Source organism: Silurus meridionalis, chromosome 8, assembly GCF_014805685.1.
Source record: "Silurus meridionalis isolate SWU-2019-XX chromosome 8, ASM1480568v1, whole genome shotgun sequence".
Taxonomy (NCBI): domain Eukaryota; kingdom Metazoa; phylum Chordata; class Actinopteri; order Siluriformes; family Siluridae; genus Silurus; species Silurus meridionalis.
The window spans coordinates 27,489,379-27,504,930 of record NC_060891.1 but is presented as its reverse complement, the minus strand read 5'-3'; the positions used below and the strand labels follow the sequence as shown (position 1 = coordinate 27,504,930).

The following is a 15,552-nucleotide window of genomic DNA, read 5'->3' as shown; positions in this document are numbered from 1 at the left end:
AAATGTTCCACTAGATTTAAGAGATTCTGCTCATTTAACCATAACGGTGTTGGGGGGTAAGGACGGTGTTGGAGGACTGGGGTGGAGCCAGCATTCCAATTCACCCCAGTAAAGTTGAGGTCAGAGCTTTACATCAGGCTGCTAAAGAACTTCCACTCCAACCCGTGTAACCATATCGCTTTGTGCACAGCATCCAAAGAAACCCAGTACAATTGCATGCCTCTAACTCGGGATATAAAGGTCTTTGTTTGCATTATTGCATAATCCTGTTAAGCACAAAGGTGTGGAATGCAGACAGGTGAAATCAATAAGTAATATTAAACCCTGGCAGGTGCTCCATTCCCACACTATATCTTTTACAGCATATTCCAGGAGACGAGCGTCATAAGGAAGTATCTGACTTCTGCTTTTCCTTGCTATATAAACCTCTGTGAAGGCTGAAACTTCTGCAGGTGAGAAAAGATGGAGTTTGGAGTTGTGATATTTCTACTCAGCTCCTCTCTGTTGGGGCATGCCTCTGGGTTCACCACGCGTAAGTCACTGCTTTTGCCTTCTATTTGTGTTCGTCATGAAATAGTCCAAACATTGTGCATTTTTGTTTAATGAGAATGGATTACAAGAACGAATGATGGTTGAGAGACTAAGATGAGACTTACTGAGACCTGGATATTGTTTATTTAATGCAAAAACAGTTTTATATAAAAAAGCTTTTTGTTCAAAAAGTTGCATTAAAGTCCTGTAATGTCAGGTGTCCCAATACTGCTGTCCATAGAGTGTACTTTATAAATGTACATATATATATATTTATAAATGGATTTATATTTATAAAATGATTGCTTTATTCCTGTTATACTGTACTAACCAGAGGTGGCAAAAGTCCACACATCCTTCACTCAGCAGAAGTGCAGATACTGATGTTTTAAAAGACTTTTGTAAAAGTTGAAGTTCTGACTGCACTTTTTTACTCAAGTTAAAGTAAAGAAGTTTGGGCTCTGAGATGTTCTTCAGTAAAAAGTAGTGATTATTACTACCTGTTTTAGTGTCACACTGTAACTGAACCTCACTTTTTATTAATATATTAATACAGAAGAATTTAGGATGTTGTTCTCTAATGAATGTATCCAGACTGAAGATCCACCATATAGAACACAAGCAGAGAAAAGATGATGATGATCAGGTGATCAGGAATGTCTCTGTTCTCAGTCATGTTCTCATCACTGACTCCCTCTGTCTCATCCACGTTAACCTCAGACTTCTTACTGCCTTCTGCCTGCTCATTGTGAGCTCCAGAAACAATAGTCTACGTCTGTGGTGTGCGTCACCAAATAGATTAAAACTAAAGTAACAAATCTGAAAATGTAAGAAGTGGAAAGTACAGATATTTGTGTAAAAATGTAACGAGAGAAGGTAAAATGTCTGAAAAAAATAAATTGTGAAGTTAGATACAGATACCAGAAACATCTACTTAAGTACATGTTAGATTTTCATTATGCCCAAACATAACTTAATTCTTGGAGAGGTTTCCCATGTGATCTACGATGCTTGTGGTGCCTTTTCTGATCAGAGAAGAATCACACAGCACACGTTCTTCTTCAGTTTAATGCAGATAACAGACTTCCTGTGTACCTGATATACTCACATCATAAAGATCCTATAGACACTGAACACACAACATAGCAATGTGTTTAGAGAACCGGTGTGAGAACTATCTTAATCCTAACAGTACAGTAACTTCATTACTTTCATTTCTGACTAAAACAATCAACCAATTAGAAAATGACAATGAAAGAATAAAAAATTTCTTTTTCAAGCTTTACAGCTGAAACTGGAGTCTCCTTCTATTATTCTTAAACAATTATATCCTTTACTGAAAACTTCATCATATCAACAATTATTTTGAATCCATTCCTTTCCACACAAGTTTTTGATGACAAGTTTAGTTTTTGAAAAGATTTTGCAATAGAAATCTGTTCAAGCGTGTTAATAAAAAATCTTTAATTACAGACGGATCTGCTTCCCTAAAGAACAATCTTCTGACCAATCAGAACCTAGAAGTAATGATTTATTTAAGAGGATGTGGGAGCTCAGTGGTTAAGGATTTGGGTTACTGATCAGGTGGTTAGTGGTTCAAGCCCTGGGATCGCCAAGCTGCCGCTCTTAGACCCTTGAGCAAGGCCCTTCTGTTCTCCCTGTATGATAGCGGACCCTGTGCTCTGACCCCGACTTCATACCAAGCTGCGACAGTGAAGAAAGAGTTTCATTGCGCTATAATGAAAATGTGACAATTAAAAAACTCTTCATTTTCAATTTCATATAATCTGTTATGGAAGGAGTCTCAGTCCCAGTTGGGGAAAAAATTGTTAAAAATGATAGTTTTTTTTTTTGTTAAATGCTAGTAAATGTCAAAGTTAAATCTAATCGAATCGAATCTAATCAAATCTAATCTGATCTTTAGCAGATTATGATGCTTCACTAGCTCCGTTTGAATCAACCATAGATCCAGGTAAAAGATTAATCTTGTCCTTCCGACTTCGACTTCCAAGTTCTACTTTCTAACAATATAATAACGGCTGTTTCATTAGTGTCATGGCCGCCAGGGTCGTGTAGCGGACACTTCACTGCCCCGGGAGGAGAATTCTCCAGCCCCAATTACCCGAGCAGATACCCGCACTATGCTCACTGCACGTGGACCATCCAGAGCCGGAATCAGAAGTTCATCATCCTGAGATTCTCATACGTCGAGTAAATAATTGATTCTTCTTCTTATCCGACTCGACATTTCTCCTTTTTCTGACCTCAGCTCCATCACTCCGCTTTAGAATCAGACACATCTGGACAATGTCTGTGTGTGTGTGTGTGTGTGTGTGTGTGTGTGTGTGTGTGTGTTATTCTTAGTATTGAGGAAAGTCCTGTCTGAATGTACAACCCAGTGTGTGTGTGTGTGTGTGTGTGTGTGTGTGTGTTATTCTTAGTATTGAGGAAAGTCCTGTCTGAATGTACAACCCAGTCTCTGTGTGTGTGTGTGTGTGTGTGTGTGTGTGTGTGTGTGTGTGTTATTCTTAGTGTTGAGGTAAGTCCTATCTGAATGTACAACCCAGTGTGTGTGTGTGTGTGTGTGTGTGTGTGTGTGTGTGTGTGTGTGTGTGTTTGTGTTCTTAGTATCGAGATGAGTTCAGGCTGCAGGTACGACGCTGTGAATGTGTATGATGGTCCGTCATCTTCGTCTCCGTTATTGGGAAGAATGTGTGGATCACAGCTGAGGTCTTTCCACTCGACAGGGAATATTCTCACTGTGCAGTTCTCCAGCGATGCCAACGTAAACGGCGGAGGATTCGTCGCACGCTGGGACTTCAGCGGTGAGCTGCTTCCACAACACACACTTCAGTCCAGCTGTAACTCGTCTTTTCTATTTACATGTATAGATTTAATGTACATGTTCATAATAATAATAAAAAATAATACAAATATTCTGTTCCTTTTTTTTCAGACTCTCCAGGTAATAAACACAAACACATATATGTTGTAACACACACACACACACACATACACACACATACACACACACTCTCTCTCTCTCTCTCTCTCTCTCTCTCTCTCTCTCTCTCTCTCGCTCTATTTTATATATATATATAATTATAATTATTTTTCTTTTTTCAGGAACAACACCACCAGGTATGAATATAAAATTGTATAACTAGACAGATAAAAAAAATGCATGATGATAGAAAAACAAACACAGAATGAAGAATTGAAAAAAAGACTGTGGCGCAAGTATTTAAACAAATACTGATCTTGTTTAATTATTTCTTTCATTTTGCTTCTTTAAAAAAGTCTAAATGTTCTGGGATTGTGTGGATGCAAGTGGAGTTAAAGAGAGTCTTTATAACATACAGGCAGAATAAATGAAATCAGGAGGCAAAGCTGTATTCAATAAAACAAGCAAAGGTCAGGCGACAATCAAACCACAACCACAGGCACCAGAAATACACAACAAGAGGAACAAAAATGTTCAATAATTAAACATCAGTTACAAACGGCTTGGGAAGGGTATAGACGTGGGCGGGTTGAACGTTACTTAGCAGAGAATATGGAGCTTGGAGAAACATTGTGTGAGGTTTTGGTAGTTGTAGTTGGTTGTTGCTCCCAACTGATGATAAGATGGCAGAATAACTTCATATAATATTTTATTTTTAACAATAAAAAACTATAAAAAAAACATCAACAATAATAATAATAATAATAATAATAATAATAATAATATATTAATAAACTTTTTAAACATTTTTGGTCTCTTTAAAATGCTTGATACAGTTTATTCTGTCTTTCTATAGTGCATTTATATTATACTATACAATATTTATTAAATGATACTACATTTAAAAAGAAAAACATTTATTCAGTTTACAAGTATTTATTTAACAGTTTTGCATGTTGAATTGAATGTCAGCTGGTGTGTGAGTGTAGCCTGAGTACTGAGTGCTGCCCTTTTTCTATGTAATAATATTATATGGATCAGGACTCACAACTGTGTGTTTAAGTTAGAAATCAATTATAAATAATTAAAAAAATTTCTTTACACATGTTTAATTACATGTTTTTTTTTTCTCCATTAGCATATGAAACCACACCACTCTGGGAAACGACACCAGGTGTGTAAATGTTATAGTATAATTTTGTAAAACTCTAGTATAATAAACTAATAATAAAAAGAAAGACTTTAGAATTATGCAAATATATTCACATTTGATGTATATATGTATGTATATATGTATGTATGAATTTCATTATTTTTATTATTTTATTTTTGAAAAGTTGAAACTGAAACAGGATCATACGAGACGACAACAGGTGTGTATATATTATATTATCAGTGTTGGACATTAGGGAAGCAATTGTAATTTGTTACTGCACTTAAGTAGCTTTTATTGTAACTTCACTACATTTCAAAGTCAAATATTTAACTTTTTACTCGACTACATTGTTGATGTAATCAGTCGTTTCTTTTTATTAACGAGGATTAAAACGTAACTGGTGAAACACGTGGCGAGTCACCAATCAGGATCGAGTGCACGCTCTGTTTTACACGTGTTCTGATCGGCGCTTGGTGTATCTACTGATCACCAACATACAGTTCAGCATCAGTTCAACATCAAGCAGAACATTTAGAGAGGAATAAATGATGAAGAAACTCCAGACTCGAACTCACCACAACACACGTGACCTCATTTACACGTTTTATTTTTAAGTAGTAGAAAAGAAAGTTTTGGGTTCATGATGATTGTAATAGAAATCAATCAGTGTTTGAGTCATTAATATCATTCTATTAATAGATCAGTGTGCTGAGAGTCACATTCGAGTCTTTACACATAAACTGAGGTGATTCAGTGAAGAGTCTTGTGATAAAAATTAAAATAAGAACATTATAGTTATAATAAATCACAGTTAAAGTGAAAGTTTTGTTGTTGCTCCCAACTGACTGAGAGCTGATGATAAGATGGCAGAATAACTTCATATAATATTTTATTTTTAACTATAAAAAACTATAAAAAAACAACAATAATGATAATGATAATAATAATAATAATAATAATAATAATAATAATAATATATTAATACACTTTTTAAACATTTTTGGTCTCTTTAAAATGCTTGATACAGTTTATTCCGTCTTTCTATAGTGCATTTATATTATACTATACAATATTTATTAAATGATACTACATTTAAAAATAAAAATACATTTATTCATATATTTTCTTGATTGATTTAATGAAATATTTATGTAGTTTGAAAATCATCATGAACACGGCATATAATATTGTATAAACTGATGTTTCGTCCCTGAACTGATAAATAGAAGCATATTATAAATACTATTAAAAATCTGCTTTTATTTAACAGTTTTGCATGTTGAATTGAATGTCAGCTGGTGTGTGAGTGTAGCCTGAGTACTGAGTGCTGCCCTTTTTCTATGTAATAATATTATATGGATCAGGACTCACAACTGTGTGTTTAAGTTAGAAATCAATTATAAATAATTAAAAAAATTTCTTTACACATGTTTAATTACATGTTTTTTTTTCTCCATTAGCATATGAAACCACACCACCCTCAGAGTCGGCAACAGGTGTGTAAATGTTATAGTATAATTTTGTAAAACTCTAGTATAATAAACTAATAATAAAAAGAAAGACTTTAGAATTATGCAAATATATTCACATTTGATGTATATATGTTTGTATGTATGTATGTATGTATTTCATTATTTTTATTATTTTATATTAAAAAAGATGAAACTGTACCATATGAGACGACAACAGGTGTGTATATATTATATTATCAGTGTTGGACATTAAGGAAGCAACTTAAGTAGCTTTTATTGTAACTTCACCACATTTCAAAGTCAAATATTTGACTTTTTAACTCGACTACATTTTTGGTGTAATCAGTCGTTTCTTTTTATTAATGAGGATAAAAACTGGTGAAACACGTGGCGAGTCACCAATCAGGATCGAGCGCACGCTCTGTTTTACACGTGTTCTGATCTGCGCTTGGGGTATCTACTGATCACCAACATACAGTTCAGCATCAGTTCAACATCAAGCAGAACATTTAGAAAGAAATAAATGATGAAGAAACTCCAGACTCAAACTCACCACAACACACGTGACCTCATTTACACGTTTTATTTTTAAGTAGTAGAAAAGAAGGTTTTGGGTTCATGATGATTGTAATAGAAATCAATCAGTGTTTGAGTCATTAATATCATTCTATTAATAGATCAGTGTGCTGAGAGTCACATTCGAGTCTTTACACAGAAACTGAGGTGATTAAGTGAAGAGTCTTGTGATAAAAATGAAAATAAGAACATTATAGTTATAATAAATCACAGTTAAAGTGAAAGTTTAAAGGGACACTTTAACTGTTACTGGAGGAATATTTTACCTTCTGTATCTCTACTTTAACTCGACTACATTGTTTGTGTGCTTCGTCCACCACTGAACTCTATTATAATCAAATAATAATATAAAAATATACTTTAGAAATATGCATTATATTTGTAAAAATGTATTTAAATGAAGCTGAAACTACACCGTATGAGATGAGAAAGTAATTACAATAAAAAATGTAATGAATGTATAAATCGTATTTTGAAAGACTTTAGACATAAGCGAAATGTTTTCCCTTTACACAATGTTTTATTTATTTATTTATTTATTTATTTATTTATTTATTTATTTATGTATTGATTTAGTAATTAATTAATTAATTAATTTATTGTTTGATTGATTTATTTGTTTATTTATAAAGATGAAACCACACCAACCTGGGACCTTTAAAAAATGTCATATATTTGAATTGTTCTTGAAACATTTATGGGCTGCTGTTCTTCAAACTTAATCATATAATCTGATGCAGTTCCTGTGAAAAGTGTGGAAACTCTGAGTGTTTTATGGTGTTTGAGAGACACGAGCATGTTCCTTTTGTTTCCATGAAACAAACTTTGTAATTTAACGTCTGCAGATTTCACCAAACCTATAAACGTCCAAATGTTCCACTTTATTTTTATTTAAAAAAAATCTTTTTTTTAGCATGAAGAACATCTTTACACACTTTCAGCATCTGGTGTTCCTCCAGATGTTCAGCTGAAATATTTCTTTAAAAACTCTACAGAGATGTTCTTCACTAGATGGAGTCAGGTGTGGTGACTGGGCAGGTGGTTCCATGATAGATATCACTCCAGACGTCTGTCTGCTCTCTAAATAACACGTACAGAACTCAGACGTGTTTCGGCTCATCGTCTTGTTGTACGGTGAAGACGCTTCCAATGAGCCGCAGTCCAGATGCAACTGCACAGTGTAGAATTACGGAATGGGAGCCATGATGGTTCAGGATTCCTTTCACTTTTCGGAATCTTCACTGCTCCAAAACAACCCCAAACCATTAAACTTCCACCTCCATGTGTGAGTGTGAGGGTGAGGGAGTCTGATCACATCTTCTCTCCTGTTCTTCTTTCAAAAGTTCTTTTGGCAGAAACAAAAAAAAAACGTCCCATTTGGACTCCACAGAACTTCATCCACTCATTCACTCTCACATTGCTGTGTTTTTATGTTTTACATAGTTTGTTCCGTAGATTCAATAGAAACGTGTCACAAACACCATAAAGAGTTTCGACACACTTTTCCACACTTTTTAGTTCAGGCTCTGTTATTTTTCTCTTATTACTTTGTAAGTGTTTATTGTGCCATTTCTTTTCCATATCAGTGAAATGAAGAAGCACTGATAAATATCCAGACATGTCTGAGACGAGGGTTTAATCACACGTATGATCGTGAAGTTTCCTGGAAATCCTGTTCACATAAAACATCATGTGATCAGTTACTGTATAATTCTGATGTACTTTGTGTTCTAGCTTATTTTTCCTGCCGGAATTCCTGCGGCGTTCATTTCGGCAGGTGTTCCTGTGACATATTCTGTCAGTACCGCGGAACCTGCTGTCATGATTTTTACGGTGAGAAGCTTTTAATGTATTTTTCAATTTTTTTTTCTTCTTCTCATTCTTTTGTTTATACTGTAAAATAGATGGTTATTAAATGATAATAATAATAATAACGTAAATCTGACGTTCACTTCTTTATCATTGTCCATATAGATTATTGTTCCCCCACAACGGAATCAGGTAAACATCAGACCCCCGAAATGTCTCTTTTTATTCTCAGTGAAATTGATGTTTCTGCTTTGTGTTTGTTTTGTATCCAATTATAAGAATTTTCCTTTATTTTATTTCAAACATTTTGTCTTTGTGTCAAACTTTATCTTATCGAATATTCTCTCACTCTGTTTGAACAGCCACGACTGAGGTGTTTCTCCCGACAACAGGTGAAGTGTTTGTACTGAATACTGATGTACTGGATAATATTGATAATTGATGATAATTTTTTATTTAAATTTTTTCCTTAAAATGGTGCATTTCCTCGTTTCAACATTCAATATTGTTGTACAGTGAAAAAAGGTTTTATAAAATGTAAAAATATGTTTTTTGTGTTTATATTAAATACAGTGTCCCGATTTTTTGGAATTTAGGGATTTAAGTAATTAACAAACAATATTTTAACATTAATATATTAGTTACAATGGTTTTGCTTCAGTATCCTTTCATTATTATTATTATTATTATTATTATTATTATTATTATTATTATTATTATTATTGAATTAATTAATTAATTAATTAATTATTATTATTATTATTATTATTATTATTATTATTATTATTATTGAATTAATTAATTAATTATTATTATTATTATTATTATTATTATTATTATTATTATTATTATTATTATTGAATTAATTAATTAATTATTATTATTATTATTTGCCGTAGCTGCTTATTCCTGCATGAATAACTGCGGCTACAATTTCGGCGCCTGTTCCTGCCAGAGCTCCTGCCTTTACTACGGAAACTGCTGTCACGATTATTACAGTAAGAACAAAATCTGAATAAAATCTGTTTGATGTAAACTGTATCTCTGTTTTTGGGTTTGATTTTAACCCAAGAACATTTTAATTTGTTATAAAATGTTTGGTTGTTTTGCTAAAAGGACGGAAATGGCAGTGGTAAATACTTAATTTAAGAAGAAGGAGGAGCAGAGGGTGACGTATAAGAGTGTTTATGTGTTTGTGGATTTAGAGAAAGCGTATGGCGGGGTGGAGAGAGGAGATGTGGTATTGTATGAGGTGTATTGTAAGAGAAGTATGTGATGGTGGTGCAGGACATGTATGAGGACAGTGTGACAGCAGTGAAGTGTGCAGTTGGAACTACAGACTGGTTCAAGGTGAAGGTTGGACTGCATCAAGGATCGGCTCTAAGCCATTTCCTGTTTGCAGTGGTGATGGACATGTTGAAGGACGAGGTCAGACAGAAGTCTCCCTGAACTATGATGTTTGCGGATGATATTGTGATTTGTGGTGAGAGAAGGGAGCAGGTGGAGAAGATCCTGGAGAGGTGGAGGTACATGCTGGAGAGAAGGAGAATGAAAGCCTGTAGGAGTAAGACAGAGTACATGTGTGTGAATGAGAGGGGGGCAGTGGAGGGGTGCGGTTGCAGGGAGAAGAGGTGGAGAAGGTGGTGAAGTTCAGGTACCTGGGGTCAACAGTGCACAGTAATGGAGAGTGTGTTAGAGAAGAGAAGAAAAGAGTGCAGGCAGGGTGGAGTGGGTGGAGAAGAGTGATAGCAGGAGTGATTTGTGATAGAAGAGTATCTGTGAGAGTGAAAGGGAAAGTTTATAGGACTGTGGTGAGACCTGAGATGTTGTATGGTTTAGAGACAGTGACATTAAGTAAAAGACAGGAGGTGGAGCTGGAGGTAGCAGAGCTGAAGATGTTGAGATGTTCGTTGGGAGTGACGACGATGGACAGGATCAGAAATGAGTTTATTAGAGGAACAGCGCATGTAGGACGTTTTGGAGACGAGGTGAGGGAGGTGAGATTGAGATGGTTTGGACATGTGCAGAGGAGGGACATGGGGTATATCAGTAGGAGAATGCTGAGGATGGAGACACCAGGAAGGAGGAAAAGAGGAAGACCAAGAAGGAGGTTCATGGATGTGGTGAAAGAAGACATGCAGGTAGACGGATTAAAAGAGGCAGATGTAGAGGACAGAGGGGTATGGAGACAAATGATCCACTGTGGTGCCCCCTAATGGGAGCAGCTAAAAAAAGAAGAAGATCCTACACTTTTTTGCATTTCTTGTTACTTTGTTGATAGAATAAATCATTATGAAGCTCGTGACAGTTTACAAAAAATGTAGGCTGACAGAAACATGATGTTTTACATATAAATAATATTCCTTTTTTTCCCCATTTCCCTTTTTATAATCATCCATGTAGACTATTGTTTCAGCACCACAGAACAACCAGGTAAACATTTCTTTAACGTTTCTCAATTCTTACTGCTGTTTTCCCCTTTTTAATGTTTCCCTCACTCCAGTACAATTCTTTCTTTTTCAATTCTTTCCTTTGTATTTTTCCAAACCTGTAAATATCTATTGGGCCATTGTCTCTTGCAGCTACAACAACAGTAGAAACACCGATAGTGGGTGAGGGTTCACTATTGAATATTGATATTCTGATAAAGAAATAATCCTTAGCTCACTTTGAATTCATTTATTAAATCTGAGCTTTGTTTGTTTATCATCATTTCATTTCCGTTTTTTTTTTTAGACTACATTAGCTGCAGGGATCGTTGTGGGTATGATGGTGGTATCTGTTCCTGCACCAGCTCCTGCCAGTACTCTGGACACTGCTGTCATGATTATTACTGTAAGACAAACATGACTTAATGTATTAAACACACACACAAATCATTTAAATATAATAAAGCAAATTTAGCCTGCATTAAAATGAATAAAAAATTAATTAAAAAAATAATAATACAAATATTTTATAAAATAAAGACATATAAAAATAATAAATATGATTATTATAATAATTAAAATATTTCATTTATGCCTTTTACAACAACCATAATGCTCTTTGCGAGATTTAAGGAGTAATATGCTTTTAACTAAAATATTATTAGATTATTCTAATATTATTATAAAATACACAGTTATTTCAAATGATAATAATAATAACGTAAATCTGACGTTCACTTCTTTATCATTGTCCATATAGATTATTGTGCCCCCACAACGGATTCAGGTAAACATGAGACCCCCGAAATGTCTCTTTCCATTCTCAGTGAAAGTGATGTTTCTCCTTTGTGTTTGTTTTGTATCCAATTATAAGAATTTTCCTTCATTTTATTTCAAACATTTTGTCTTTGTGTCAAACTTTATCTTATCGAATATTCTCTCACTCTGTTTGAACAGCCACGACGACCGACGCCTTTTTGACAACAGGTGAAGTGTTTGTACTGAATACTGATGTACTGGATAATATTCTGAAACAACATTAATATTAAAGAGTTTTGGATATTTTTCATTTACATATTTTTCCTTAAAATGGTGCATTTTCTCATTTCAACATTTAATATTGTTGTACAGTGAAAAAATAAAATGAATTTATAAAATGTGAAAATATGTGTTTTATGTTTATATTAAATACAGTGTCCCAATTTTTTAGAATTTAGGGATTTAATTAATTAACAAACAATATTTTAACATTAATATATTAGTTACAATGGTTTTGCAGGTTAGATATTAGTTCGAGCATCAGCATGTTTACTGAACCGTAACACTTCAGTATCCTTTCATTCTTATTATTATTATTCTTATTCTTATTATTCTTATTATTTAATTAATTAATGAATTATTATTATTATTATTTGCCGTAGCTGATTATTCCTGCATGAATAACTGCGGCTACAATTTCGGCGCCTGTTCCTGTCAGAGCTCCTGCCTTTACTACGGAAACTGCTGTCACGATTATTACAGTAAGAACAAAATCTGAATAAAATCTGTTTGATGTAAACTGTATCTCTGTTTTTGGGTTTGATTTTAACCCTAGAACATTTAAATTTGTTGGACTGCATCAAGGATCGGCTCTGAGCCTTTTCCTGTTTGCAGTGGTGATGGACATGTTGAAGGACGAGGTCAGACAGAAGTCTCCCTGGACTATGATGTTTGTGGATGATATTGTGATTAGTGGTGAGAGTAGGGAGCAGGTGGAGAAGGAGATTGAAAGTCTGTAGGAGTAAGACAGAGTACATGTGTGTGAATGAGAGGGAGGGCAGTGGAGGGGTGCGGTTACAGGGTGAAGAGGTGGAGAAGGTTTAGGAGTTCAGGTACCTGGGGTCAACAGTGCAAAGTAATGGAGAGTGTGTTAGAGAAGTGAAGAAAAGAGTGCAGGCAGGGTGGAGTGGGTGGAGAAGAGTGATAGCAGGAGTGATTTGTGATAGAAGAGTATCTGTGAGAGTGAAAGGGAAAGTTTATAGGACTGTGGTGAGACCTGAGATGTTGTATGGATTAGAGACAGTGGCATTGAGTAAAAGACAGGAGGTGGAGCTGGAGGTAGCAGAGCTGAAGATGTTGAGATGTTCGTTGGGAGTGACGACGATGGACAGGATTAGAAATGAGTTTATTAGAGGGACAGTGCATGTAGGACGTTTTAGAGACAAGGTGAGGGAGGTGAGATTGAGGTGGTTTGGACATGTGCAGAGGAGAGACATGGGGTATATCAGTAGGAGAATGCTGAGGATGGAGCCACCAGGAAGGAGGAAAAGAGGAAGACCAAGGAGGAGGTTTATGGATGTGATGAGGGAAGACATGAAGGTAGTTGGTGTGAAAGAGGCAGATGTAGAGGACAGGGGGGTATGGAGACGGATGATCCACTGTGGCGCCCCCTAATGGGAGAAGCTAAAAGAAAAAGAAGATAAAATGTTTTTATTTATTTATTTATTTATTACAACTCTTTTGCATTTCTTGTTACTTTGTTGATAGAATAAATCATTATGAAGCTCGTGACAGTTTACAAAAAATGTAGGCTGACAGAAACGTGATGTTTTACATATAAATAATATTCCTTTTTTTCCCCATTTCCCTTTTTATAATCATCCATGTAGACTATTGTTTCAGCACCACAGAACAACCAGGTAAACATTTCTTTAACGTTTCTCAATTCTTACTGCTGTTTTCCCCTTTTTAATGTTTCCCTCACTCCAGTACAATTCTTTCTTTTGTATTTTTCCAAACCTGTAAATATCTATTGGGCCATTGTTTCTTCCAGCCACGACGACAGTAAAAACACTGACAGAGGGTGAGGGTTCACTATTGAATATTGATCTACTGATAAAGAAATAATCGTTAGCTGACTTTGAAAGTATTAAATGTGAGCTTTATTATTATTAATAAATTTCTTTTTTTTTTTTGTTTTTTTTTTTTTTTTTTTAGACTACATTAGCTGCAGGGATCGTTGTGGGTATGATGGTGGTATCTGTTCCTGCACCAGCTCCTGCCAGTACTCTGGACACTGCTGTCATGATTATTACTGTAAGACAAACATGACTTAATGTATTAAACACACACACAAATCATTTAAATATAATAAAGCAAATTTAGCCTGCATTAAAAAAAACTCAATAATAATAATTATAATAAAAAATATATTTTATAAAATAATGGTATATAATAATAATAATAATAAATATGACTATTATAATAATTAAAATATTTTATTTATGCCTTTTACAACAACCATAATGCTCTTTGCGAGATTTAAGGAGTAATATGCTTTTAACTAAAATATTATTAGATTATTCTAATAGATTTTTTTCTTCTTGTTCATACTGTAAAATACACAGTTATTTAAAAAGATAATAATAATAACGTAAATCTGACGTTCACTTCTTTATCATTGTCCATATAGATTATTGTGCCCCCACAACGGATTCAGGTAAACATGAGACCCCCGAAATGTCTCTTTCCATTCTCAGTGAAAGTGATGTTTCTCCTTTGTGTTTGTTTTGTATCCAATTATAAGAATTTTCCTTCATTTTATTTCAAACATTTTGTCTTTGTGTCAAACTTTATCTTATCGAATATTCTCTCACTCTGTTTGAACAGCCACGACGACCGACGCCTTTTCAACAACAGGTGAAGTGTTTGTACTGAATACTGATGTACTGGATAATATTCTGAAACAACATTAATATTAAAGAGTTTTGGATATTTTTCATTTACATATTTTTTCTTAAAATGGTGCATTTTCTCATTTCAACATTTAATATTGTTGTACAGTGAAAAAAAAATGAATTTATAAAATGTGAAAATATGTTTTATGTTTATATTAAATACAGTGTCCCAATTTTTTTGGAATTTAGTGATTTAATTAATTAACAAACAATATTTTAACATTAATATATTAGTTACAATGGTTTTGCAGGTTAGATATTAGTTTGAGCATCAGCATGTTTACTGAACCGTAACACTTCAGTATCCTTTCATTATTATTATTATTATTATTCTTATTATTATTATTATAAAATGTATTATTATTTAATTTATTATTATTATTATTATTATTATTATTATTATTAGCCGTAGCTGCTTATTCCTGCATGAATAACTGCGGCTACAATTTCGGCGCCTGTTCCTGCCAGAGCTCCTGCCTTTACTACGGAAACTGCTGTCACGATTATTACAGTAAGAACAAAATCTGAATAAAATCTGTTTGATGTAAACTGTATCTCTGTTTTTGGGTTTGATTTTGACGCCAGAACATTTGCATGTGCTTCTTCTTAAATGTCCCATTTCACATTTAGTCTACTCTTCTTAGATGATGTTCCACTAGATTTTGTGAAGATTCATTCAGCCACAAGGGTGTTAGTAAAGTCAGGTACTGATGTAGATGAGGTGAGGAGATCTGAGGTGCTGTCAGCGTTCACATTTATTCATGATCAATAGGTTTGTAGCTCTAGAGCAGGAGATCCTCCACTCCAACTCATGTGAAGAATATCTTCATGGAGCTTTGTGCACAGGGGCATTTTCATGTTGGAACAGGTTTTGGTCTTCTAGTGAATGGAGAATTTCATGTTACAACATCCAAAAATG

General features: G+C 34.2%; 1 protein-coding gene across 6 annotated transcripts in view; it reads left to right on the top strand.

Moving 5' to 3' along the window:
* Window positions 1–384: 384 nt before the first annotated feature.
* The window catches only part of LOC124390440 (deleted in malignant brain tumors 1 protein-like), a 23,672-nt gene continuing 8,504 nt past the window's right edge, over window positions 385–15,552 (top strand). For 2 of the 6 annotated variants that reach the window (XM_046856373.1, XM_046856372.1), the window contains exons 1-25: window positions 385–532; window positions 2,456–2,503; window positions 2,583–2,742; window positions 3,160–3,356; window positions 3,488–3,496; window positions 3,658–3,672; window positions 4,614–4,649; window positions 4,813–4,848; window positions 6,092–6,127; window positions 8,414–8,512; window positions 8,654–8,680; window positions 8,851–8,880; window positions 9,388–9,486; window positions 10,892–10,921; window positions 11,071–11,100; window positions 11,225–11,323; window positions 11,678–11,704; window positions 11,875–11,904; window positions 12,339–12,437; window positions 13,566–13,595; window positions 13,730–13,759; window positions 13,894–13,992; window positions 14,369–14,395; window positions 14,566–14,595; window positions 15,040–15,144. In XM_046856373.1, coding sequence (XP_046712329.1) covers window positions 463–532; window positions 2,456–2,503; window positions 2,583–2,742; window positions 3,160–3,356; window positions 3,488–3,496; window positions 3,658–3,672; window positions 4,614–4,649; window positions 4,813–4,848; window positions 6,092–6,127; window positions 8,414–8,512; window positions 8,654–8,680; window positions 8,851–8,880; window positions 9,388–9,486; window positions 10,892–10,921; window positions 11,071–11,100; window positions 11,225–11,323; window positions 11,678–11,704; window positions 11,875–11,904; window positions 12,339–12,437; window positions 13,566–13,595; window positions 13,730–13,759; window positions 13,894–13,992; window positions 14,369–14,395; window positions 14,566–14,595; window positions 15,040–15,144 — 1,498 coding nt within the window. In that variant the 5' untranslated portion in view covers window positions 385–462. The remainder of the gene's footprint in view (window positions 533–2,455; window positions 2,504–2,582; window positions 2,743–3,159; window positions 3,357–3,487; window positions 3,497–3,657; window positions 3,673–4,613; window positions 4,650–4,812; window positions 4,849–6,091; window positions 6,128–8,413; window positions 8,513–8,653; window positions 8,681–8,850; window positions 8,881–9,387; window positions 9,487–10,891; window positions 10,922–11,070; window positions 11,101–11,224; window positions 11,324–11,677; window positions 11,705–11,874; window positions 11,905–12,338; window positions 12,438–13,565; window positions 13,596–13,729; window positions 13,760–13,893; window positions 13,993–14,368; window positions 14,396–14,565; window positions 14,596–15,039; window positions 15,145–15,552) is intronic. The other 4 variants (XM_046856374.1, XM_046856375.1, XM_046856376.1 and 1 more) reach the window with 4 other exon arrangements.